Source organism: Malurus melanocephalus, unplaced genomic scaffold, assembly GCF_030028575.1.
Source record: "Malurus melanocephalus ecotype Western Australia unplaced genomic scaffold, MMel_1.1 scaffold_87, whole genome shotgun sequence".
Lineage (NCBI taxonomy): Eukaryota > Metazoa > Chordata > Aves > Passeriformes > Maluridae > Malurus > Malurus melanocephalus.
This window is the reverse complement of record NW_026623319.1, coordinates 1,304,236-1,330,416: the sequence shown is the minus strand read 5'-3', so window position 1 is coordinate 1,330,416 and position 26,181 is coordinate 1,304,236. Positions and strand designations below refer to the sequence as shown.

At 41.4% G+C, this 26,181-nt stretch overlaps 1 protein-coding gene across 7 annotated transcripts in view; it reads right to left on the bottom strand.

The window, feature by feature from the left end:
• Nucleotides 1–2,182: 2,182 nt before the first annotated feature.
• Nucleotides 2,183–26,181, bottom strand: part of DOCK3 (dedicator of cytokinesis 3) — a 181,046-nt gene continuing 157,047 nt past the window's right edge. For 2 of the 7 annotated variants that reach the window (XM_057368019.1, XM_057368021.1), the window contains 15 exons: nt 25,097–25,238; nt 24,210–24,376; nt 23,569–23,655; nt 22,938–23,117; nt 21,890–21,973; nt 20,529–20,645; nt 19,994–20,115; nt 18,394–18,529; nt 17,771–17,852; nt 15,733–15,885; nt 12,193–12,311; nt 11,191–11,278; nt 7,760–7,882; nt 7,086–7,168; nt 2,183–6,645 (listed from right to left, as the gene is read on the bottom strand). In XM_057368019.1, the coding sequence (XP_057224002.1) occupies nt 6,139–6,645; nt 7,086–7,168; nt 7,760–7,882; nt 11,191–11,278; nt 12,193–12,311; nt 15,733–15,885; nt 17,771–17,852; nt 18,394–18,529; nt 19,994–20,115; nt 20,529–20,645; nt 21,890–21,973; nt 22,938–23,117; nt 23,569–23,655; nt 24,210–24,376; nt 25,097–25,238 (2,190 nt within the window). In that variant the 3' untranslated portion in view covers nt 2,183–6,138. The remainder of the gene's footprint in view (nt 6,646–7,085; nt 7,169–7,759; nt 7,883–11,190; nt 11,279–12,192; nt 12,312–15,732; nt 15,886–17,770; nt 17,853–18,393; nt 18,530–19,993; nt 20,116–20,528; nt 20,646–21,889; nt 21,974–22,937; nt 23,118–23,568; nt 23,656–24,209; nt 24,377–25,096; nt 25,239–26,181) is intronic. The other 5 variants (XM_057368020.1, XM_057368022.1, XM_057368023.1 and 2 more) reach the window with 5 other exon arrangements.

Sequence of the window (26,181 nt, the reverse complement as noted above, 5' to 3'; positions counted from 1 at the left end):
GCCTTCTCTCCTCTGGACTAATCAGCCAGTTGAGTGGGCAGGAGAGTTCATTTGGCTTGGTGGATCTGTGGGGTTGCGGAGCTGGGAGGTAAAGGTAAATGGGGGTTGTTCATGGTGAGGCAACTGTGGGGGCTGGAGCTGTGCTGGCCCTGCAGTCTGAGAACAAAAATCTGTTACAGCGATGGGGCGATGAAGGGGTTCAGCCTCAGCTGTTGGGATGTGAGGACAAAGAATTGGGTTCTGTCGGGGGTGGGGGAAACAGTTTGGGAAAATGTAATGCAGTACTGCTGTGAATGAATGCTGAATGGAAGATGAAGTGTAATAGATCTACTATTCCAAATTTGRTTTTAATTTATGTGGAATTGACAGTAAAGCCTATCAAAAGGGATAAGTAGTGTGTGAACCTTCTCATAAGAGTCCTGAGCTCAGAGCTCTGCATTGTGAACTGTGCCTCTGTGTCCAAGACCTGTTAAGAATCAGCTAYAAATGAAGGCACATTTATGCATAGGGTGTAGAAGGCTGAATCTTTTATCAGCCAGGTTAGAATCATTTCTAGAGCTTTAATTTCTCCTCTTATCAGCTTTGTAATGAAATTCATACTGGATCAGACAAGTCATGTATTGAAACTGTGCTGAAGTTTTCTTATTTAGATAAGGAGAGGTRTTTGGACATGGGATTTAGATTTCAATCTGACTAGTGGCAGCTTAAATAAAGTATTGGACTTGCACTGAAAAAATTGTTCTGTTGGTTTTAACAGAAACTATTTTTTAAACTCTTGTTTAAAGCTGATGGCATCATACATCTTTTGTTTTGCCAAATAAGTTTTTTATTTCCTGTGCTTGGTCAATGAACAGTTTTTATCTGAATCAAAACTAAGATTTCATAAGCTGGTTTAGGAACTGTCTTAAAGGGTCCAATTGAAGAYAGGGAGAAGGGTCTGGAACTTAGGGTAAGTCCTAAGAGGGGTGGCTGAGGGTAYCAGGGTGTTTTGGGTGGAGGTTGTATCACTCTTCAGCTACCTGAAAGGTTGTAGGCAGGTATGGGTCAGCCTCTTCTCCCAGGGAACCAAGTGACAGGAGAAGAAGAAATGACCTCAAGTTGTGCCAGGGGAGGTTCAGGTTAGATATGAAGAAAAATTTCTTCACTGAAAGGGTTGTTAAGCACTGGAAGAAGTTGCTCAGGGAAATGGAGGAGTTACCATCCCTGGAAGTGTTTAAAAACCCAGTGGTCATGGCACTTCATGATATGGTTTAGAGGGCATARTGGTATTTGGTTAAAGGTTGGACTTGATCTTGGAGGTCTCTTCCAACCCRAATGATTCCATGATTCTATTCTATGACTGATACAGACTTCCTCAGATGTGAGGTGAACACTTCAGCTAAGCCACACTTTGGTATTTTAGATGCACTGAAGTACTGTGTTACAGTTTCTTYTCTCAGATTTGTATGTGGTGTGTGCAAAGGGGGCCTCTGTGGTCCATGTACACCCTGGGGCCAGTTGAAGAGCCAGACTTGCTGCTAAATATCTTTTGAGTCAGGTTTCAGAAGTTTTGTTTGTTTATCAAGACATGAAATGAGTTATTTTGTCTCCTGTAYACTAACCTGGTTTATTAGTGGTAATGGAAGAAAAATTGAAATTAGGAGCATGTAGAAGTCACTATAGCTCTGATTTCCCAAATACCATGTTCCTTCATCTCTTAACTACTATTCTTTCACACCTATTCTGTTAAAATGATTGGTGTTAAAATACTGTTGCAATAAAAGTGTAGCAGCTTTTAGGCAATGAGGGAGTGGTGGGTCAACATCWGTTGGTAACTAAGTGTCACAGAGCCACTCCACAGCTGTCCTATGGAGAGCTAATTCAGTTCCTTTTGTCTCTGAAAGTATTGTCCCAAAACTGTCAGGGGCTGTTGCACATGCCATGTACATTACCTGACTAGACCAGGAGGTGGATGTGTTGCTTGCTTCAAGAAGTTGATATTAAATAACACAGTCAGCTAAAAGAGTAACATGGAAGCTCTTCCCTCMCCATACACAAGGTCATTTTGGCTGGCCCCTATTTTCCTCATTCACACAAAGGTAGGAGCTGAGGGCTGTTCTTCTGTCCCTTTTAAAGGTTTGGAGCAGCCCCAGGGTAGCCCTGCCTCGAGGACAGCAATGACCATACAGCTGTACTGTTTTAATATCAGGTATTAATCTTTAATTCCACATCACAGCAGTCGAGTGAATGGGTAAGGGAAAGGAACCCAAAACAAACGGCAGATATTTACATCTAAAATTCACACCACTTATTTGTTGGTTCTGGAAACATGCTATCACAATATATACAATGAAGTACCTTTAGGACACTTGTACAAATTAATTTTTTCCTTTTGAATTTGATTTCCATTATAGATAAGATAGCTGTTTTCATTTTATTTTAAACATGAATACACAAAAGAGAAGTGGTTAGAGGTTTTTGCCTTTTTTTTTTTCTTTTAAATAAGCACAGAATGCCAGAGGTTAAAAACACATTTACAGGGCAGAATACCAGTCAGACATCACAATCTATACATTTTTTGCTCAATTTCCTGTACAAATACACAGCATTCAAATGGGGGTATTTACAAAGAAGCATGATCAGAGGAAATTTTAAATACCACATAATTTGTTTCCCAAAGGCTCTTGCTCTCTCCAGCCTCCCCAGTTTTGGCTGATACTTCCACAGAAGGGATATGCAATATCCCTTACCTAAAAAAGGGTAAGCTAAAAACCAAAACAGAGGAAAAGACAAAAAGGGATCTGAGTCTTGCATACAGCAATAAAACCAACCCAACTATTGGGAAAAAAAGGTAGGATTCAGAGAAATTGTTTTAATTGCTTTTCTTCTACCATTGTAGCTCCTTCTCAATTTTCAGATGGGGCCAGCAGGTACACTGACGATGGAGAGATTTATAGCAGAATTCCACCAATTTTCTCAGGAATGCACATGCTATTTTGTTACACAAAGAAAACCCAATGAAGGCAAGTCACTGAAGTTTGAATTAGAGTTAGGTATAGAATGTCAAGGTCCTGTTCAAAACATCCTGTTGCTGTGGTTTATACAAGGAATCTTCAAATCCTGTTGGGCAAGTGCAACTACTGCTGTTGCTTCCACCTACTCCAGGACCGAGCTTGACGTTGGAGTTGTACTATGCTAAAAGACACCTCACCCTACAGAGAAATAGCAGTTCCAGGCAATATTAGTTCCAAGATTGACAAAATCTTAATAATAGTCTTTCTATCTTCTGCCCCTTTTAAGGCAAACACTGAAAAGGGAGACAGAATACTTGGTAGATATCAGAACCGTAACACAAATTTAACTCCAGAGAGGCTTAAATTTGGTAAATTCAGCAATTTATTCCACCCTTCTTTATCTGGACCTGCCATAAATTAAGTATTTGTATACATCACCTGATTGATCTTCAAACCCTTCTAAAAATATAGGAATGCCAAACTCTCCAAATGGACTCACCACTATTRTATCAGTTCTCTAATCAGAGCAGGATACTGCATTTTGAGAGACTGATTAGAGTTCTGGTGGGCAGGTTTTCCAGCTGCCTGGGACTCAATCCCATGGTAATTGCATGCTTGGTGCTGCAAAGTTTTATTTGCAAGACCTGCTGGTTTTTCACATTAAGGAAGCTTGGTAAGTCACTACATTTATTACTTTTAGTCTTGCTGCCAGGAAAATAAAAAAACAAATGGGGCAAGGTTGATGGAATTAAAACTTAGTTCTTTTAAGAGCTTCACTGGAAGTGTCTCAGTGGGATTGGAGAATAGCATAYGTGAAAACATTTCACCCTTTTCTAAGGAATTACCTTGACTTACCTTTACTGAAAACATCAGTTGTTTTCATACATTTGTTCTATACCAGAGATCCAGCTTGGTTCATTAAAATTTAAGATTGTCCTAGCACTGGAAAACTCTCCTTCCTGCTAAAGATGAAACATCCACTATAAGTCAGATTTTATTATCGTTGTTTAAATTGTGAAGAATATAATGATTACAAGCAGCCTGTGTTAGTAACAAAATAGAGGAAGCAAGAGAGACTTTGTTCCAGCCAAATAAGCCATTTAAGAAACAAATCTATAACTTAGTAATTTTGCATGGGCTAGAGCTTGAGAAAGAAAACAAATCCTCTTAAAATCCCTTTCATACAACTGCTAAGTCCAGACTTTATACAGCCAGACCAGAAACCATGTACTCTGCCCAGTCACTGTATTTAGAGGTAGTGCTAAAGGTGACCTGTAAAAGATTTATAATAATCCTTTTTTGCTTCTTTATGGTGTTTTTAGTTGGAGAAACAGAACAATTAGGTAAGAATTCAAGATGTAAATTGAGTGCTGTTCCTGTTTCTGGCATTAATTTATATGGTAGAGGTCTTTTTTGAATGTGCTTCAGATTTTTCAGTGGTAGGAAAGAGGGAGGGCTTCCATCCCATGGAGTGTGCTTTGCAGTCTGCAGGTGAAAGGGTTATAAGGAAGGCTAAAATGTGTGAGGGTGTGGCAAAGGGAAGAAAAGTGGTTTGTTTAATCTAAAAACATTTAATATTTGATGCTATCTTGATTGAAAGTTTCTTGAAAAGCATGAAAACAGGAATAAAAGGTTTCTTAGAGCCAAGATCTTTTCTTTGTAAAGAACAATATTACCCACAGATTTTTTCTCCTGAACTGTGCAAATACTGCACAACATTAAAAGGCATGTTTTGTGTTCATAGACTTGTACTGTCTTCAGCTCTGCACCGTTCTGGTTTGTGTGATGTAGCTTGGTGTCCCCCCCAGTGTTCTTTAGCCCTTTCCAGAGCTTATCAATAAAAAAAACATGGGATGGGGAAAGGCTGTATTGCTGCCTGAGGAGAAAAAAGAAATCAACCTTCTAGAAGAGAAAAGCAGCAGCTCTCACTACACATRCTAAAGAAGCAAAAGAGGAAACAAAGACTTGTTCTTTACAGGTTGCCTTTAAGGTCCCTGACTCTGGGGTGTACACTGGATACCGGGCATTGCTCAAGACTTGGTGTTTTCTGTCTGCTCTGAGAGATGGGAGATCTTTCTGCACACCAGCTGCAGTGAGTTGTTGGGAGGGACTGAGGATATTGAGTTATCAGGAAATGAATCTCAGCTCCTGGGTAATGGAAGTTGGTGAGAATTATGATGTTCAGCCCTGAGGCAAGGATTGTTGGATATGATGCATTTAAGCCACCTTTTCTTTACTGGTTGGGTCATCAACCAGCTTGTGGCATGAGAAACTCAATTTGGTTGGTTTTGTTTTRATCTGGAATAGAAATGCTGGTGTCAACAGCCTGCCCAAAGCTGGGCACGGGAAAGGCCTACAATGAGGTTGTAGCTCCAGTAGCTACTAACCTCCTCTCGTTCTGTAGCACAGATGAATAACATGATTCCCATGAGAAAGCAGGTTGGCCTAGCCAGTGAAACCAAAATTTAAGAAATGAAACAGTACATAAAAARCAAAGGAGGCAGAGTTTGTTGGAAATGATATCTTGGAGATCAGTGCATCAGCACTGGTTAGATTGCCTCAGCACCTATGAACCAATGCAGGGAGATCACTGCACAGATATGTACAATCCTGCTCTCAAAAGAGCCAATTTCTTCTTAGAATTGCCATCCTTCCACTGCCTGCAGCTCATGCACCTTCCAGCCTGACAGTTCATAGAATCCCTGATTTCAGCAATGAGCTTTCAATTCTGTACAGCAAAGAAATATGTCCCTAGTGCAACTGCTTCTACTCATGTGCGTCTCAGAACTGGAGGAAAGCAGGTTCAAAATCAACTTGCCACATTCCCCCCTTTTTCCCCTCCACTTAAAATAGTATTTTTCAGCTTCTGCAAGTCTCTATGGCTCGTGTGCCGTATGATGTGGTTAAGAAACTGCAGAAGGAATAAACTGTCCACTGCACAGAAAGTTAAAAAACATAACGGAAAGGTGTAAAAAGAAATTAAAAAGGAAAGCAGCAACCTGCCATGCTGGCCCAATTGCTTTTGAGGGCTTCAGACATAACCTTGCGGCAGTAGAAAACCGGTTTGCTGTTCTCCGAGTCCTGCTCTCTCTCTGTTGTATCCAGACCTGGAATGCTGATGCCAGCTGCATACCAGGAGCTGTTCCTACTGCTCGCTGATGCCATGCTCCCATGCCACCCTGGCCTGCTCWTCCTTTACACCGCTCACTGGTTGCGACACTTTGCGATGCAACGGGCGGTGTTTGTCATCATCTTCAATTATCATCCCCTCCTCGTTCTCCATGTTTGGCAGCCGGGAGTGGTAGGGTTTSGGGGGTAGAGCAGGAGGGTCCATGGTGTCCTGAGGAATGACTCCAGATGGAGCAGAGTGGCTTCGGCATGGCTGGGATTTGAGCGACTCCAGGACATCAGGCTCAGAGAGACTGTACCTGACAGGGAGGTAGGGTGTCTCTAGATCTTCATCAGTGTTCCAGGCCTGGCTGGGCACAGAATCCATGGTGTCTGTGCGAGGAGGTGGTTCAGAAGAATGTCCAAAATTGCTCTCGCTCAAGGAAGAGACACCACTGCTGGCACTGCCGGATAAAGTGGAGTTACTCCCATCTAGACCAGACTGCGGACTGGTGGGCGATGCAGGGATAGGATGAAGAGGGGACTGTTTGGAGAGAAACAAAACTAGGTTAAAATTGACAAAAGGAGACAATGCTGCATCTTGCTGATCCCCATTTCAGCTTTTGACAGTGCTGTTAACAACGGTGCAGTTCCATTTGTGTTCAAAATGTCAAGGATTATTGGTTTACATGGGCACAGACAAGTGCACTCAACAACACCAGAGCTGTGAGAGAAATAGTAGCTGAGGTGATGATCAGGGTGCTGAAATCACAGCATATGGTGCAAAAAAAGGAAAAGGGAAGGACCTACAACATGTAAGTTATTTCTACAGCATTCAGCTGTGGAATAGGTTAAGAGCTTTCAGTGGGTTTTCTCATGTGTAAGTAACTAGCRTGTTAAAAATAGTGTTTCTGTATTAAGAAGCTGCTTGGTGGGAGCAGAGGAGGGGGATTCCTTTCAGGAGCCTCTGCTTACTGCCATTACCTTGCGCAACGTTCGTGCAGGCAGTGCCGGAGGAGCATCACTAAGCTGGTGGTGGAAGGCATCAAAGTGCAGTGAGTAGTGTCCTGGAATGAGACAAGGGTCAGAAATGCAGACTTGTACTGCTTCATTGCAGTCACAGAGCCGGGTTCAGATTTGTAATGCCAGGTAAACAGCTCCAAATGTTGCTAACTCTGACCTAGGGCTTCCTGTCTTATGGATACTGCAGAGTACATCTGCCTCACACACAGGCTGCTAAGGAGATTCTAAGTGCAGACATAGATTTTTTCACTGCCCTGTTATCAAGGATCTCATGGCAAGGCAACAGGCTCTTAAACAATGAACATTTGAAGTTTCGTTTAATAGCTTTGTAAGCTTAARTTACTGCTGAAGTTGGTCATCGGTAAGAAGCCACACCAAGCTTCAGCACTCTCACATTTAATTCTTGTCCCAAAGTATACACAAGTCCACATTGCATAAGGACTGCAAGAATTTGAAGATTTGGAAAAAAAATTTAAAACCTATCAGACCAGGAAAGACTATGGGGTTTTTGTTTCTGATTGTTTTTACAGGGGTGGTGGGGAGAGAGGCTAAGGTCAGCTTTTATCCAGTGGTCTGGATTTGTGTGTGTGTGTGACTGCAGGCATTTGCAGCAGGCCTGCTGGGCATGTCCTTACCATGGGACAGGCTTCGGGGAGGCACTGGTGGGGCCAGGATGCTCCCGGCGTGGGCAGACAGGAATGGCAGGGCCTCTCGGGTTCCRCTGTCCAGGCTCCAGCTACTGGGGGCTGCTGGCACAGCTGAAGGATGGAAACAGATGTAACTCGGGTAACATGACAGGAAGTTTGTGCGGCCAGCACTGGCTTTCTAGTGTTCCCTTCCAGCAGTAGAGAGACAGATCCCAGGGACTTGGTGAATGGCAAGATTGAAAGCAGAGAAAGGCACCGTCTAGGCTACAGTGGGTTAAGTTTAGAGATGCTTTGTTAAGAAAGTGAGAGTTAGGTGATCTCAGGGTTAGTCTGCCCAGCTCCCTCCATCCCTGGGCTCATTTCTAGCCAATCCAAAGAGCAGTAAGACCCTGGCAGATTTTTTGCAAATCAGTGTGGCAGTAAAAATGAAATCTCACTGATAGAATGGYGGCTGGATCTCAGGTGTGAGTTGTCCTGTTTGATGGGGAATGGTGACAAGGAACATTGCAAAAACCTCGGAAAACACAGGAAAACACTCGGAAAACCTCGGAAAACACTGTGGCTGCACTAGAGGCTCAGTGAGGACTGAATAAAGGACATGAAGAAAATTACACCTCAATCTGTTGCAAAAGAAACAAATTTGAAAGCTCCAATCTAATAAGCTACACAGTTGATCAAGAACTTTGATCAGAAAATATTTAMAGGCATTTTGGCCTCCTTGTATTAAAGTCTCCTGAAGAGATCAAGACTGTGTGAATCGGGAAGTATAGAGAGAGTAATTCTTGCTGCACTTAACAGAGCGTGAATATGATCTTCGTGGACTTGGTTCTTCATAGAAATAAATGCTGCATCTTGACACGAACATGAATCTTTTTCAAGATCTTGAGAATTCTGTCAACYTTGAACCGTATTAAAATGCACCTTCCTTCCAAACAAGACTTGATTTATTCTGAGAAGAGATGTGCAATAATTGTATGTTTATTTAAAAACAAATAAGCGACTGCAATTTCTTCAGATTAGCAAAGAAAGGAAAAAAAAGTAATTAATTGAGCCTGTCAAAGAAAATGGAGATAAAAATAACTCTTTCCATCTTCAGTTTGGAAAAKGGAAGCCTGGAGAAATAAACATAGATTTTGACATCTGAAGAGGATTTCTCCTTAATTAAAATGCCTGCAGCCATTTTTGGTGCATTTCCTTCTAAARTGACTTTGAAACGTTTCTCTCTTTTCTTTTTGTCTCCCTAGTTYATGAGTTAGAATGAGCACAGGCTCCTCAAGGCCTAAATTCCCTAAAGTAAAAAATATCACAAAGTGACAGCTTCACAAGATAGAACCATAAAGTTTGGAAGTAAATGTTTATTTTTAAAGAGATACTCTCAACCTGAGAATCTGAGAAAGGCATATGAAGAAGACACTAAGAATCTTGACGGAGAACAGGTTCAAAGAAGGGGCTACATCCCTATACAAGTTATGTAGCTCCAGATGGATTTTCCTTGTACACGTGCCAGAGTGCTCTAATTTGCACTACTGCAATTGRTGTCAAAGGGCTAAAACAGAGGGACAAGATGCAGAGCAGTTCCAGAATCAAATGAAAAGGACAGAAAACATGATTTGCTTGGGATGCAAAACTATTGTTTTGCTTGGGTTTTKTGTAACTGAGATGCAGAATGAGAATGTGAAGAACACAGGTTACCCTAGTGAAAAATCCATTTATGCTTTCTCAGTGTTCCCTCATTCACAGCCTTTTGAGTATTTAGGAGTGCTGGAAACCATCCGAAGGTCAGATGATTTTGAAGAGTGGCTGCTGCCTGTTTAAACCAGTATTTTAGCCAAAATGCTTCAGGGAAGAACCTAAGCAGGGAGCTCCCAGTGCTCTGACTTAGCCCATGTCTCTCTCTGTGACTGTTCAGTGGCTCGGTGGCCAAGTTTAATTAGCAGGGAACTGCATTTGAACCATTCTGCTCCAGGCCACTGATGTCACCACTGTCACTGGGAATTACCAAGTGGAACTTCTGACACGGCARAGAGGGGGTGGGAGAAGTCAGGGCTCTGACTGCCAACAAAATCCAACGCAGATGGCATCCCCACTTCAAAGAATGTTGAGGGTTCAAGGCCTGCCAAGAGCACCTGTAACTGCAGTTTTGCCACCAGTCAGGCATGAGGGCTGGGATTCCCATCTCACCATCTCCTACAAACAACTACTGAACATCACTGGTGTCTTTCATGGCTTCTTTGGGATTCTGTCTTTGATCTCTTGGCATTGAATACCACACTGTGCATAATGTCACCCACAAATACAAGGATTTTTTCCTACACACAGTAAATATTTTTTTAACCATCCCTTTCCAGATCTACCTCCTGTCCAGTATAAAGATCTCACCATCTCTGTCATATGTTTGGTTCACACTAACATGACTAAGATGGAGCTCTTAATCCCTCACCCCCCGTCTTAACTCTCTTGTCAKCACTCACTACTCTCATCAGGTCATCATTCTGCCATCTATTCAGAACTGGATGTTGGTGTTTGGTTTCAATCATGCTGTTCATGCTGAAGTAGAGGATTCTGATTTATTAGAAATTCTAAAATAAAATTTGGAATTTTTTTTTCCCCAGAAGGGTACAGTATAGTTCTGGCACAGTTACTGAAACAAAAAGACAGATGAAAATCTGAGTGTATATGTAGGTCAGACTAGAGAGTTGCAGTGGTCTTTCCTGGCCTTAAAAATCTTCTRAGATACCATTTTTTCTCAGCCATACGTGACTTTTGCTTGCTTAGGCAGCCTCCACATTTCAGATTTTGATTCAGGAATTTTGCTCTATTCTGCTTTTTCAGCATGCTGCCTTTCAGATAATTTTTGAGCCCATCRCTTTGTCCATGGCACCCCTTTCATGAGCTGCTCCTTTTCTCTTACACCAAATTGTTTCTCCTCTTTCAAATTTTTTCTTTTCCCTGCAAGGGCTCTGCCTGTTTTTTTTCAAAGCAGGGAGTTTAAAAAACTTATGTTCTTAATGATAAATAAATATAAAACTACCTCAGAGAGGAATGTTTGTATTTTGAGCAGTAAATGTATATTAAAAACCAKTTAAAAATATGGTCCAATCTTGGACTCTTCTTAGATAATACCTCATTTTCTGCTTTGCAAGTTTGCTTGACCAAGGCTGCAGGACTTGTTTCAATAAAAAAAWGGTAAACTCAGAAAGCTTTCTGGAATAGAGAGGTTTGGGCAATCCCACCCTTCTGAGAAGGCTCTGAAATGATGGTAGGTTGGCAGAAGGCCCAGTTAATTAAACTGTTAATTAGAAAAGCGTGAGAGAAATGCACTCTGCCAGGAAATGTAGAAGCCTATTTGTTACTTGCTGTAGCATGGSCAGAGGAATAATATTTTAGCAAGCATGCATGCTCAACAGGAAAAGGAGTACCTTTCTCAGCCACAGACAGGTTGGGATCACTGCAAGGTTTGCATGGTCCAATCATTTGATGCATCAAGGCGCGCTGGAAATTTGGAGGCTAAGGGAGAAGAAAGTCAGCGAAGAAGAGTTAAAAGAACAGTTACACACCAGCTGGGGCAACATGGGGACTTTCCTGTTTTTTTTTTTTTTTAAGCAGATGTTTTTTAACTAAAGGTTCTCTGGAAACCTTAGGCTGTGCCTACATTGGCAGGTAGTGCAGTGMAATGCGAGTGGATTTCTGGAGTGTAACAGTGCTGAGGGCCCACAATTCCTGCTCTCTGGAGGAGTTATTTCAGACTAGCTCTAGTCTGGCCTTGTGCCCATTATCAGCTAAAATGCATCATTTGCCCTCTGAGGCTTATCTTTGGTTCTGTCTGAATGTTGACTGTGCATGCTGTGAGATGCAAACTGAAATGTGATATATGGGCAAGATCAGGAGATTCCCTTCAAAAGTGGAGGTCAGGGTGAGATTTAAATGCTTATGTGTAAGAACACTTTTCAGTTTGTCCAGAGAAATTAGAAAGGACACAGATTTTTTTTGGAGCCTCTGTATCAGTATATTGTTTCAGTCTCCCATGGTTTCTAATACTTCTGGAAATCACCATAAGGTTATTTAGCATCAACTTGGAGGTTAGACTGCAGGATGGATGACCATGGTTATAAATAAATATATAAAATAGTGTGACTATTTGCCGTGGAGCAGGGCTCATAGGATAAAGCTCGGAAGTAAATCCTTTTCAGAGAACATATCTGCARTTTTAACAATCACTGCAATTTGTATCACTCAACTGCCACAGTGCGTGGCTCCGGGGGGGAATTAATAGGAAAAGTTTTGTGTCACCTCTGAAAATAATCCTAAGTTGTTGTGTTTTCCAAAAATAAAAAGGAAAGCTGTAATGTGGTCAAAGCCAGTAAAAGTAAAGCCACAATTTCAGGTGGYTGAACTGACATAGAAGAAATTCAAGCTGCTACCTGTCCGTTTTCCATGATAGCTGCGGGATACATGGCGCTGCTCGGTCGGTCCCGGTGGGCTGGCAGCAACATCATCATCTCCCGAGAGTGGCGGTACTTATCTGGTAGAGAGGGAGAGCCTGTAAACAAGTGAGAAAAATCACGTACACGGGACAAACAACAGCCATGTCTTTGCATGCCCAGGGATCTCAGTCCTCCTGTGCACTTGGCTTGGACAGATGTGCTCACAGGACTCAAGAAAACATGGTGCTGAGCCCACTAAGCAGCTGACTTTGGTGGGGTGCATAGCACGAGGATGGAGTAAGAACTGGCTTGTTATATACAGTTAAGGACATACCATGTAAGGGGTGTAAGAGGTATGTGTGCCTAGGTGTGCGGTGCAAAGTGCTTCCTTTAAAACATAAAAAAATGTGCGCATCTGTGTGGAATCGGCCGTGGCTGTGCCTTGTCTCCCTTGTCTCATGAAGTACTGCAGAGTTACAGAAATGCCATAAAATTGTGCATTTTAGGACTGAATGTGAAAGAAAGGGATAAAAGCTTGAGCTACACCATTCAGTTAAAGCAGGAATCTATGGGAAGATACTTCATTCCTTGGTTCTAGATAGAAGTAAGTGTTGCCATTTAATTGGTGCTATCTTGGTCAGCTTCCTCTAAAAGCAAACCAAACCCCAATAATAAACAGCATTTTCTATAAATGTGAGAGGCACTTTGCTTACAATGCTGCTGTAATGATGATTAGTACTGTGTTGCTATACYGAGCTCTTTGATGACACCATTTAGCAATACTTAGAGTTTTGTAGTAGGAATAATAAGCTTGATTTATCTGTTAGTTATCTGTATAGTTGCCATGTAAGATATTGGGGTACTTCATGTAACAGCTTCCTGGCAGGTGGAATTACTTGGGACTCACGTCCTTCAAGATGAGTGCCACATAACAGTACTCCTCCTGATGTACAACAGCTGACAATGGATTTGGCAGAAGAATGATTCTCATTAGTGACTTCCCGAGTCTGACACTACTGATACCCATAACCCTTGGGATGCACAATATTAGGCAGGAATTGATGTTGTGAAGCTGCTGAAGTGAGCTGTAATTTGTACTGATTGTTTGATTGCGTCACAAACACGCACTGAACAGATGGCAGCACACAGCGCATTACAGAGCCATGCTGGCTTTTGGGGAATACATGCCCCCTTTGGCAAACTTCCACAACCACACACGTTACCTGGACAGCACTCCGACATATGAGCAAAGGCATTGGTGGTGGTTGATGCAGCTGTTACCCCAGCAAAAGCAAACATGCAGTTTTGGGGACTAATATTCAGCACACAATGGAAGGAACAATGTGTCCAGCAGAATGCAGGATAAAGTCCTACAATTGCAACAATTCCATTAGAGGGGGCAGATGCCAGATTAATTTACACCCCACTCTGACATGAACAGTGGCAGAGTATCTGCATTCTAGTCCCGAACTCATTTTCTCCCCAGACATAGAACAGAAACATAATTAGACGACATTCTTTGCTTTTATGTACAACATCAGCTTGGAGAACACAGTGTTAACACTTTGTGCTGAGTCTTTTCCTCACAGGTCACAGTCCTGTTCTGCAGGACAAAGGTAAAGATGCTGAACTTTTAAGTGTGCCTGCCCAGAACTACAGCAAAGCACAACCTACACTGTAAACTTTTCATTTTTTATTTCTCTTGTCATCCTTACTTTTTCTATCAATGATGCAAACCACCTCTATGTGCTGTCAGTTTATATGGGATTATAGCCTCAAAAGACCTTGCAGTGGAGAACCTGAAAAACCCCCCATGTGCTGGCAGAGTGTAGTTTAAAAACCAGCTCTCCTGTTTGGTACCCTAAATTTGTAATTAACTATAGCTATAAAAATGCTAACAGATTATGCCAAGTGTCCAATCTGCCAACAAAATTAAGTATTGCTGTTTTGGACAGATAGAGAGCACAATAACCATGGCTCCTTTAAGGGCCTGGCAAAACTTAAAAAGTAAAGTCCAAAACAGCTTTTAAAGCTTCCAGAGCAGCCAGTGGTCATAATAAAATGCTGCAGCATGTGCCAGGGCTTACTCCTTTTAGCATGTAGCTTGGTGCACTTGATGTGTACAGCACTGTAGTGCTTGCTAATGAGAAAGGGAAAGTGCTTGCTTGGTACTTGCTAATGAGAAAGGGAAACCTGTGCTAAAGCCAAAGGTAGTTTTGCTTTTTTAACTATAAATGTGTTAATCCACTTGTTACAAGTACTAATTTTAAGGAATGAAACAGAACATTAATGTAAACTCCAAACTCATTGAATCTTTTTTCCAGATTCATMATTTTCACTACTGTTACAAAAAGTTTACTCCTGCACCAAATCATAACTTCTTTTATTTAAAAAGGATGTTTTAATGCAAGTGTGATTTCTTGCAAAGTGCTCAGTAAGATACCAGGAGTAATTTTCTACACCTTAATAAGGGGCAGTGTTGAGGAAGCAGTAGGGGTGGCCTTTAGAGGTGAGTCAAGTGTCAAGTGGGAATTGCTTTTTGAGTGCATTGGAGGAGTCCTAATTGTATTTTAAATTAAATTACTGAAAAAACCTTACTCACTCCTAGCTGTTTCAGGCCTTTTTGAGTTATTTTCTTGCTTTCTGAACCTTTGCTTGTGTCATCTTCTAACTCCAGTAAAGTTACAGCAGTGCCTCATGAGCCACCTCAAACGAAGCCACACTGAACTGAATTTCTTATTGACCCRGTACACAACAACAGTGGTGCTTCCCTGATAGGGAAGAAGCTACACAAGGGTCAAGTTAGGTGAAAACTGAGAAATACATAGTTGTAATAAAAAGTAACTCCCAATGTCTTATTAGTACAGAATTAGCAAATTCTTGCAGTATTTTGATTTCAATTCTATTTAAGACTTCTGCTGTAACTTGTATATATTACAACTAATGTAAATTTTGATGCCTGAATCTGCAGTTCAGTGATCAAATCACTGATCTACTTTCCTGATGAGTATTCTTTAAAAATTCTAATTAGATTAATAGCTTTGTTATTGTTTTTGGACAAGTCAAATTATTGCCTGTACTGATATGTTAAAGGTCCAWGAAAGTGTAATTTTTTGGAAGTGGAAAACAACTTAAATTCCTGCTGGATTTGTAATACGAAAGGCCATGGCTTCCTTATGTCACTGATGGAAATAATTTGTGTTGTAAAGATACCCTTCTCCTCAGGAATGGACTCTGCAGAAAAACAGAGAAGGTGGTCTAAGTACCTGTTTTATCATTTGAATAAATGAGAGAAGCATTTAAAAATCAGGCTAAAACCTAGAAATCCTACCCAACCATATCAGGTTAAAGCCACAGGTGACAAAGAAGTTAAGTTGATAAATTTAGGTGGCTTGGATGAAATTAATTGTTGGCTGCAGTCCATTTCCCATCTGACAAGTGTTCAGCTGCAGCATCGTGACTCTTGTAGCTTTGGTGGCAGTCTCAGCAGAAAGGCCAAGGGTTGGATGGGTCATGGAGACTGAACTATCCTCTCACCTCTAGAGGTGGTCCCTCCAGGACAGAGATGAGGCACATGGATGGGGGCAGCGTGGGGGAACTTGCACAGCTGCCGCCCATGCTGTATCTGTTCTGTGGGTAAATAGAGGGCTTCAGCCTCCAGTGGTGTCAATCCAGCACCTTTCACCAGCGCTAAATTAAAAAGAATATAAATAAATACCAAAAAAAAAGGGAAAAAAAAAGGATAGAGGTGCATTGGCAGAGCTGCACATGTCATGTCTGTGAAGTACCTTGCTCCAGCCAGTGATACTGGTCTCATTTTCACAAGCATCAAATTTACCCAGTTAAAAAACAAAACAAAAGGAAAAATTACCAAGGAGAAGAACACAGCTGCATTAYCACAGTGGAAATTAAGTGCAAGGGCTTTTTCTCATTAGGAATAGTTCCATTCCCAACAGCAGTGTCATAATAACCAGAACAGTGACTGGCACACGGGGAAACACAGATTGCACCTGGGACATTACTAGAAGTGAAACCCCATGAGTGGGTAATGTCTGAATGCTGTGCTCACCTAAATTTAAAAGCAAACGGAACAGCAAAGAAGGAATGTTGTATCACAGACTATATAAATATTTTTCAAACTCATTACTTCTCTTAATGTTTCCCATTTGAAGTCTGGGTCCCAACCCTGGGAGGTGCTGTTGGCTCACCGAGCACCCAGACCCTTTGGTGCATTCATCACACTGGTTTCTAAGCAACAGTGAATAATACCGTAAAGAGGGAAGCTGGTGATGCTGTGCAGTCATCAGGCTCAGAAGGATTGTCAGAGCCTGTCACTGTGAGCCTGTCACTGTGAACCTGTCATTGGACTTCTAAAGTGGAAAACACTGTGAAACAGTACAAGCACCAAACCCTTCAGATCCCCCAAAAGATTCACATGCCAGCTGAGGCCCATCCACTTAGGGATGTCTTCCTGACAGGATAGCCCTATCCTCAGTTCCATCTTCCCTTTCCTGTTGTGCCAGTTTCACCTGGTTACTTTACTGTTTGTCATTATTTTCCTTYCAGCCCTTGGTAATTAGTGCAGCTGTTTGCCTTTATTTGAAGATGCACTCTATCTGATCCCTCAATTAAATCAGTTTGCTGCATGTGTGTCGTAACAACAGCCAGTCAATTAGGATTTTACTGCCAGATTAAGCAAAAAAGCCCCAAGATGGCTTAAAAGAGCCCTTCTCCATACTCCCTGTCCATCAGGAGACACAAAATTCCCCTATGCAGAAAAAGGGRTAAGTTTTAAATATCAGCCTTTATCTCTGACTATATCCTGGACACCTTCTTCAAATGCCTGTGAAAAGAGGTGTAGAACCTGCAACTGAGAATCCAAAATGAGAGGAAAAACCCCTAAACCTTGAAGAGAAGTTAYGAAAGTCAGGAGATCACATGGAGTGGTTTTGCTTCAGCTTGGGAAGAAAATGATTAGCAATATCAAGACCAGCTACTGTAACACAAAGGCAACATTAGTACCCCCCAGAGTCCGCTTTTAYATTTTTCCTTTCTTCAAGAATTTCCCAGTAGGGAAGCCCTTCTTTATCTCCAGTACTTAAAATTCATATCTTTCATCCCCATAACATTCATCCTATATGCRTACTTTTGTATACATATGTTTCTGCTAAACTGCCTCAAGTCCTTTTTTGTGCCATAATTTCTTTACACTTGTAACATTATTTCTTWGCCTTTGTCTTCACAATCTCTCTTTTAAGTACTATACCGAGGACTACTCTTGTTTTCCTCTAGACTGCCTGCCACAATTTTTTGATGGAACAATGGAAATCATTATGAAATTAAACTGCCTGAAACCAGCATGTATTAGAGATACATTCCAAATTCTAATGAAAAAATGCTTAAATGGAGAATTAAATCATTTGTTAAGAAAACGTACTGAAGAGGCATTCACATCTCCAAAAGATAAACAGTGTTACACGTCAGCATAGGCATTGTTTCACCAGTAAGTCAGCAAGGTTGCCGGGTTTAGGGAACACCTGCAGGTGCTCCTCTCTCAGGGCCTGTCCATGCTTACCTCGAGCACTGGAAGGGGCAGAGTTAATCATCTGGGATGGTGCCGAGTGAGTGGAGCTCAGGCTGGAGGTGGAGGGACTAGCCTGGGACGAGGATAAAACAGAGACATTGGTGACTGAGCCTTGGTACCTTGGCTTAGGGTAAACAAGCTGCAGGAGACACTGAAACAATCGAGAGACCTGAGCGGATTAGTACCTTGGGGATTTACCTGTCTTGGATGAGCCAGGGCAACCTCTGCCCAGCTTCAGTGCAGGCCACAGTTAACCTGCACTCAGGACTGTGGGAATTGTTCCATCTCCCCAAGCCAAGAGCAACACCAACTGCACATGGGGCAGGTAAACAATGTGGGACAAAAAACTCACTTTCTAAAAGCAGCTGTGGGACCTTGGACAGCAGTATCATAGCCACTATATAAACACAGGAAATTTCTTCCCAAAGGTAATCTAGTGAGTTACTGTCACCTTTCTTGAACAATGTTAGATTCTACCTATGCAGTTCTTTGAAAAAAATATCACAGAGCGATCCAAACACGTGCACAGGTACAATGTACTGCTCCTAAACATAACTCTCTGCAACACGTTCCGTGATGTTCCCAGAACTGCTCGTGGCTGCGCTGGACTGTACCTGCATGTGGTACATATCCTCAGCAGTCTCCCCCACAGAACTGTCTGTCAGGATAACCAGGTTTCCTGTTTCACTGGAGGTGTGGGATGACAGAGAGGATGAAGAGTGTCGGACGGAGCCAAGCAAGTTCAGTGGGCTGGAAAAAAACAAACAGAGCAAGAGCATAATTATTTTTTGAACCTGTTTGTGGAATCTGACTTTCTTCCAAACTAGTGAGTACCTACAGTTACTTGCTACTTTAGGACACCTCTAGATGTAAAACACATCTGAAAAATCAGGCCAAATAAGCTCAAACAAATCTACATATGTGAGTAAATATGAAAGAAGTGACAAAAAGATTACAGATAAGACAAAATAGTACATAGGATGTCAAATTTCAGAACCCCAACCCAGGGTAATGTCATGCCATGATCTTGGGTTAATATTMGTTTTTAGCAGAACACACAAAACCACTTATATTTTTAATGCTGAGTGGGAGCAGCTTAAAAAAAACATTCCAAAGGAATGCAAGCACAAGACAAACAGGTCAAAATCCAGTTTTCTTATTGCATCCATTGAGCCTTGGCATTACAGTTGAAGGCAGTTTTGTAGCTGACAGTAAATTATTACAGCCCAACGATGTGCAGGCTGCACCCTGCACCATTCTCCCTCAGGGAATGAACTTCTCTTTGTSACTCTGAACCATACACACAAATACATTGTACAGTATAGAATTTCCCTAGTCCTAAAAACTAAAAAAGCCTGTGCAAAGGGAAGAATTTTGAGGAAAAAAAAATGTTATCACCCAGATACTGTTTGTCAACTGCTAAGCCATGGGAGCAATATAAGCTACTCAGTTTTAATTGCATAAAGAATGTCACCATCCTGGGTTCTGGACCAACTTTCCACAACTTTTCATGCTAGGCTTTAAACCCAGCTAAACTATAGTGACCCAATAAGRAAAACAAACACAGAAGAGCAATTAGCAATTTTCAAATAAGCAGTGTTGGATGGATACAAAAAMCACTGTTTTGTCCTTATAATCCAAATTTTTATCTTCTGTCATTATCTCACATTTAATATATGGGCATKCAGTTTGAAAAAGCACCCACAGAGTCATTTTTTAATGTTCTGATCAAAACACCTTGTCAGCTTTTCTTGTATTTGGCTTGTGATTTGGTCAAAATTATAAAAATAATGATGCTAACGAACTGGATCCTTCAGAATGGGTACATGTTGAGTTGGGTTCTAAAATACATCACACAATTTTCCTTTTATGATGAGAACCCCGTTATTTGCTGTTGGCATAACAGAAGCAGGAGAGGTCGGAACCTTCAAAGATCGAGTCTGGAGAAGTGAGTGTCAGATTTATGTTTTTGCCTCTACATAAGTAAAGTGATGGAGTCCCACCTGCAGGTGTTCAACATTTGCTGCAAATCGGATTTCTCAACATTCTTATTCCAATTCTCAAGCTTCAGTAATTAGCACTGAATGAAGACAAAAGGCACTTGTGCCTAAACTCATGCTGCCCCTCCTGCAGTACTGTTAAGCACTCCTTAGATCCTTGAACCTTGGTGGAACAGTGTGCAGAGACCCTCGATGTTTGGGAAGAGGGCAGTACCTGTGTCGATGCACCAGCTTTATGCTCTCTGGGCTCATGGGGCCGTGTGGCACCATGACATTGCTGCGGGGGGTGCTGGAGCCAGAACAGGCCGGACTCAGCTTATCCAGACCAGGCAACTCCTGCAGAGCAAACACACTTCAGCTAAGTCAGTCATGGAAAACTACAGGGTTTTTTCATGTCATGCTACTTTGAATTATGGCAGTTCTTTTGAAGAGCTCAACATCCAACACAYCCTGTAAATCTTCCTCTGTCTTACATAATTTTCTGCTATGTGAGACAGCAACTGAAAATTAAGCTTTACAATCACTCTGTGATGCAACAAAGAACAAATATTAACAATTCTTGTTTAAAGACTAAGTTAATATATTTTCTACAACTGCCTTCTTGCACAAAAATCAAGAATTCCTTTGGTAATTTGGCAGTCCAGTAGGTTCAATCAGTGCTGTATCAACCCAGTACTGTTGTGAACTACTGCAACTGRCAGATGTTTAATCATACAATTCAAAAATGGGAAAAGTGACTGTTGGCTTACATGGTACAGGCTGGATCGCATCATCTGGAACTGGTCTATCAGTTTCTTATGCAGGGGACGCATTTCGGGGTGTACAAATTTCTCATGGACTGCCAGACCCACTCCTAGGACATGTACCTGTGAAAAAGAAAATGCAACATGACAAACCCAAATAAACTGTGTCTAAGAGAGAATAGAAGCCTGTCCTGCAGTTCTGGCAATGTGCAAGGAATATGCCACTGTCCATTACAAGACTGCTGATAATTAAGYAAGCCTTGGAGTCCTGGCAAGTTGATACTACTCTAACAAGTACTTAAAGTGTGAGACAAGTACGTTTGTGTCATGTTGGATTGCTTTTCTTAGGAGATAGCTGCAAAAAAATCCTGGCTAGATTCTCTTTGCAGAGTGAACAGCATTATGCCCTCATACAGATAATGCCCTGCCACAAAGAAACGCCTCCTCCCAGTGCTAGGGRTGGGGTTGCAGCTGCCAACAGAGAGCTCTTTTAAGGGGTTTCTGATAATTGAGCTAAACAGCAGCAGTGTGGCACATGCAGTCACTCCTCCCGTTCCTCATTAGTTATTTCTAAAGGTCACTTTTCAAAGGTCAAACATATAATATTAATGATCGAATGAGATTATATAAGCTCTCAGATGAAAGAAAAAAGCAWTGATAGGAGGCTTAAGATGTATGTAATTCCCTACATGATCCAAAGTCTGTACAAACAATAACTAATTAATCTTCAAACATCTCCTGAGGATTGAAGGGAGATAAGCATTATTTTACAGTTGGGGAATCTGAAATGCAGTTCAGTGATTCGCTGAAGAAACAGGCCTAGTAGCTCTATTCASATTTGGGCACATTGTTTAATGGGGCATATCTTGCCAAACTTTCAGTTAAGAGGGATGTGATTATCTGATTTCATTCCCATCAAAGCATCCTGCAGCTTTATCTACCAGATACTGCATGGAGACACTACAGAAGAATAAAACTTCAGATAATATAAATAGGCAGCAAGTTTTCATATGTGGCTCTGCCACTTTRATCTCAACCCTGACCTGTCCTGCCTCTGATTATCTTTGAAATTTGCTGGRAAGACATAATTCAAAATGCCAAAAACAAATGAAATGCAGCAAGATTAGGGTTGGATAATAAAGGGAAAAAACAAAATTAATGTACTTTCAGCTGAGCTTCACCCCACATCCTGTAAGGTGAATGGCTTGTCGTAATCTTCTTGCCCACCTCCCTCTTGTTGTTTGAATTTAGACCTCCTGTCCCAAAAATCTTTGCATCTGAATGAATCAGTTGGATCTGATGTTTAGACTAAATGCTTATGAATCTAGACAATGTAGCAGTGTTCTTCTGCACCTGAAAAACAGTACCTGTTCCTGCATGAGTTCCTTGAGCTGGGTGATCTTTTCTGCATCTCCGGGGTGCTTTGTGATATAATCCTTATCAAAAAAGGCCTGCAGGAAAAAGAAAAAAAAAAGTGCCTTTTGCTTACTGGAAGGTATTTCTCATCATAACTTCGAGTCAAAGGATGAGAGGGAAAGGTCCAAAAATCTTAGGAAAACTAAATATACTAAGATAACAGCAGAGCTTAATTTTATTATTTTTTAGCATTCTGGGATGCAGAGAAAATGGTCTTGGCAGCTGAAACAATTCTCTTGAATCATGACTCTGATCAAGTTTCCCCCTGTGACAGTGATGAGCAATACCATTAAGCCTTGTATCTTCCAGTTATTTGAATTTTATCATTTCCTTCACATAACTGCCTAAAGCTAAAGGAATTTCATGAGTAAACTGGCAGCTAATGTAAAGCCTGCAGAGCATTCTCTCCATGGCTCTGTTGGGAAGATACATCCCTCACCCTTGAGCCACTGCCTTGGACCTAAACCTACCTTTTGAAATGCTCAGTTTAAGTAACAGCTTGCCAGAGATGATGCTAGATAACATATTCTATTTGAGATCATTTTAGTTCTACAGCAAGTCTGAAATTAGCCCATCAGCAAAGATAATGGTTTAATAGCATGAATTAGTGGTTTTTCCTTGATTCCAGACCCAATCAGTCAGTTACCACCTGTCCCACAGCCTCTATTGCAAAATGAATTTATAATGTAAGCACTAAAAAGAGCTGCTTCACTGTTTTACCTGCCAAATGAGGATTTCCAGGCAAGCCAAATGTCATCTTTGAGAAGCCCCACTGTCACCTGTACCTACTTCCATGTGAGCTCCCAGCTCCACCTCTGGAACCTCCTGACATGTGTCTATGCAAGCACTGATGCAGAATAACCAAGTAGAGGACGTAGCATCATCTTTAGATAATGTACATGAGAATTTCTTATCTTATTAAGCCATACTGGCATTGAAAAGAAATGCAAATAAAATTGAAGAAGGGTGATACTCAGTGGGAAGCAGAGCCCGGCTCACCTCCTGGTACCGTGCAATTCCCCCGTTAACGGCTGCATCAATCACTCCGTTCAGACACATGCTGAGAAGATTAATGTTGCCATGCATTTGTTTATGCTGGTACTGGCTTATCAGTGTCCTCAGCTCCTGGTTTTTGTTCTCTACCACTTGAATGGCATTTTCCAAAGGACTTACTTCAACCTCAAAGGCAATAAAACATACTTTAATTCCATGGACACTTCACTGAGATTTATTATCTTCTTTGTAATAAAATGATACTCCAGGATTGTTCAGTGAACTCCCTTCGCTTTTACTGCTTTGTAGAAAATTAGTTACATTAACAAACTGCAATGTTGGCAGTGCTGGATTTCAGGTCACTCAGCTGCAATGTCTTTCAGTTCACTGAAGACATGGCAGCAATGCAATTATTCCATCCTTCTGGCATTGTCTCCATTATACAATTACCTCATATAATTCCCCTGGYTACATTCAGCAATTATTTAGATGAAGTTGTAGAAAAAGGATGTCTTTAATTCTTGGTAAACATAATTTTAAACTGCAAGATTTCAGCCCAGTGAGTTTTAGGTTGCCTATCCCATATCCTCAGTAACTCATCATTTCCAACCCCGATTACAGGAACTATGACTCTTACCAGTTCTCTTCTCTCCACTTCAAACCAACGAGAGATCCCAGGCAAACTGTGAGTCAGGGTCAGAGTKGTGCGTTCAATCCACAAGCTCTGCAAGGAGTAATTGAGGTTGTGAGGAACACAGTGAATCACAGCCACCTTGTCTGTACTCTTCACTACACGTGTGAAGGGGGCAAGTTCAAAAAGCACAATAACCTCCTGAGCATTAATTCTGTGGAAGGTCTTCCTGAAAGTCACCTTAACAACAAACCTGAAGTTCAGTGTGCTTGAAACAACACATTGAACATTTCTTTTAATTTTTAGAACTTGATCACCAGTTGTGTCATGGGACCCAAGAAGACATTGTAGACTTATGTGTCAGTAACAAAAAAAAGGTCCAGGCAAACAAGAACACCCCATCCTTGCTTCCAAACGCATTCCTCCTGGCACTAAAATAACTCACCTTTAAACTGGACAATGTTTTAAACAGGCCACGACTCAACAGTACTCAATCAGACCATGGACTTAACCTGTTACTTGAGTTACTGTGGCATCTTCAGCCATCAAATCAGGATTATCTGAAAGCTCTATCAGCATAAAATAACAAGACAGTATTCTCCTTGAAGAGATTAATACTTAAAACACTGCTTATTTGCTCCTTCTACCTTAAATTCGTTCTCCTTGTCCTTGGGGCCCTTGTGGAAGGGTCTGTCATAGCGGAACTTGCGGATGTTGTTGACTCGGTAAAAGCTCTTGATTCGATCAGGGACACGGTCCATTTGCAGCACATCTATATTGTCTGGGATGGGAGTCACTGCATAGATCTGTAAATCTGTTAATTGTGCAGTCAAAGAAAGCTTTGATCCATGTATTAGGAAAGACAAGTAGGAACCCATGCAGGATGCTCCATCTGCTGACAGTATGGTTCAAGTCCCACACAGTATCCTTGCTTTCTCCCAGAAGCCAAACAGTGCAGATTCCACAACTAAGCTCTCCAAAGTCCCTGCAGCCCCCTTAAATGAGATGTGGTTCAATGCTTAAATGCACTGAGCATTGTACTGGTTGTACCAAATTCCAGTATATAGGTGACCAATGAGAAGAATGAGATTCAAAACCTTGTGTAAAATGGTTCAGCAGTTTTAAAGAAGAGGAAACTACAAAAAAAGTAAAATACTCATGCAAAAAAAAAAGCAGAATGGAACATTTTGGGACTAGTATCTGTTCCCAACAAAATACTGCCCAAGAGAAGGTATCAGGAATACTCTTAATGACACAAACTGCATGATGGCAGTACTGTTGGTAAAGCATGGATCTATGCATGGTAAAGCATCCATTAAAACATGGATGTGACCTAGCAAAGCCTTTTCCCTTCTACATGGAGCATGATCTGCATTACTCCCTAAACAAAAAGTGACCACTCTCCCCAGCACTGTGTCCCACAATGAACCATTTACTGTCTGCTACAAACCGTATCTGGTTTTGTCCATATCCAGCTCTACCTCTGTGCTCTGCCCCAGCTCCAGTGAGAGTTTGCCCTGCCACAGAAGGATACACTGGGCATCACACTGCAATATGGAGTCATCGGGGTGGTTTGGGTGCTGCATTGCRATGGCTTGGGGGAACTCACTCAGCATCCTCTGCTGGAAGGCTTCCAGCCTCTCGTAGTCATGGCCCCGACACACATATTCTTTGTTCTGCAAGAAGGACAAGCATAAATTAGTGTCCCGAAAAGTAAGTTAAATTCTATGGACTTTTATCTCACTTTAAATGTTATTCCAAACCCAAAGATAAATGACAGTGGCAATATGCTAATGTGAGAGTAAAATGTGCATTCGACAGAATAGATACATTTTATCCCATCCTTTTTCTTTAYAATCTATTTCATGAAGAACAATGTATTTGATGAATGAGGAGACTATTGCACTGATCTCTGAGCAGCACAATGCCTCTCATTCAGCACACACAGCATTCAGTCTTGTAGTCCTTTCTCACCTGCCTTTCAGAAAAGGCACTATTTTTAATTGGACTAGACTGAAACCTATCAACTAAGTCACCAGTCTGGCTGTTCTACACTGGGAAAGCTGCTGTCAAATACAATTTMCACCAGATGGATAAAAGTCCTGAGGATCTCATAGAACAGAGGGAGATACATGTTTATAATTTTATCAGTTCTCCTTAGAGAGAAGTTGCAACAAACTGTTCACAGAAATCACTGTTTAATCACTGCTGTATTATCACAGCCATACAACCCAGCCCTGATCATGCTGAACAATACATGCTCAGGAACTCCCCTGTCTATAGTGGAGTAATACAGAAAAGCTTTACCAAGAATTCTCAGAGGCCACTTAACAAATTCCCCTTTGGCCCTAAAAGCACTTTCCTCTTGATGAACAAAAATCCATTTCTGCTAATAATGGAAAGCTGCATTTAGATAGGACTCTTGAGGCATTAAACCACTTGTGCAGAGTTCTTGGATGCTTTTTGAGCCATCTCTAACTCTGAACAGCACGATACAGGATTTTTAAAGTCCTTGGTGTCTTGAAGATTGTCTTCCAGTGTCAACCCTCACAAACCACAATTTTCATTAGAGTTAATATCTCCTGGTGCAAGACCAATCAAAGCAGGCAAGTTCACTAA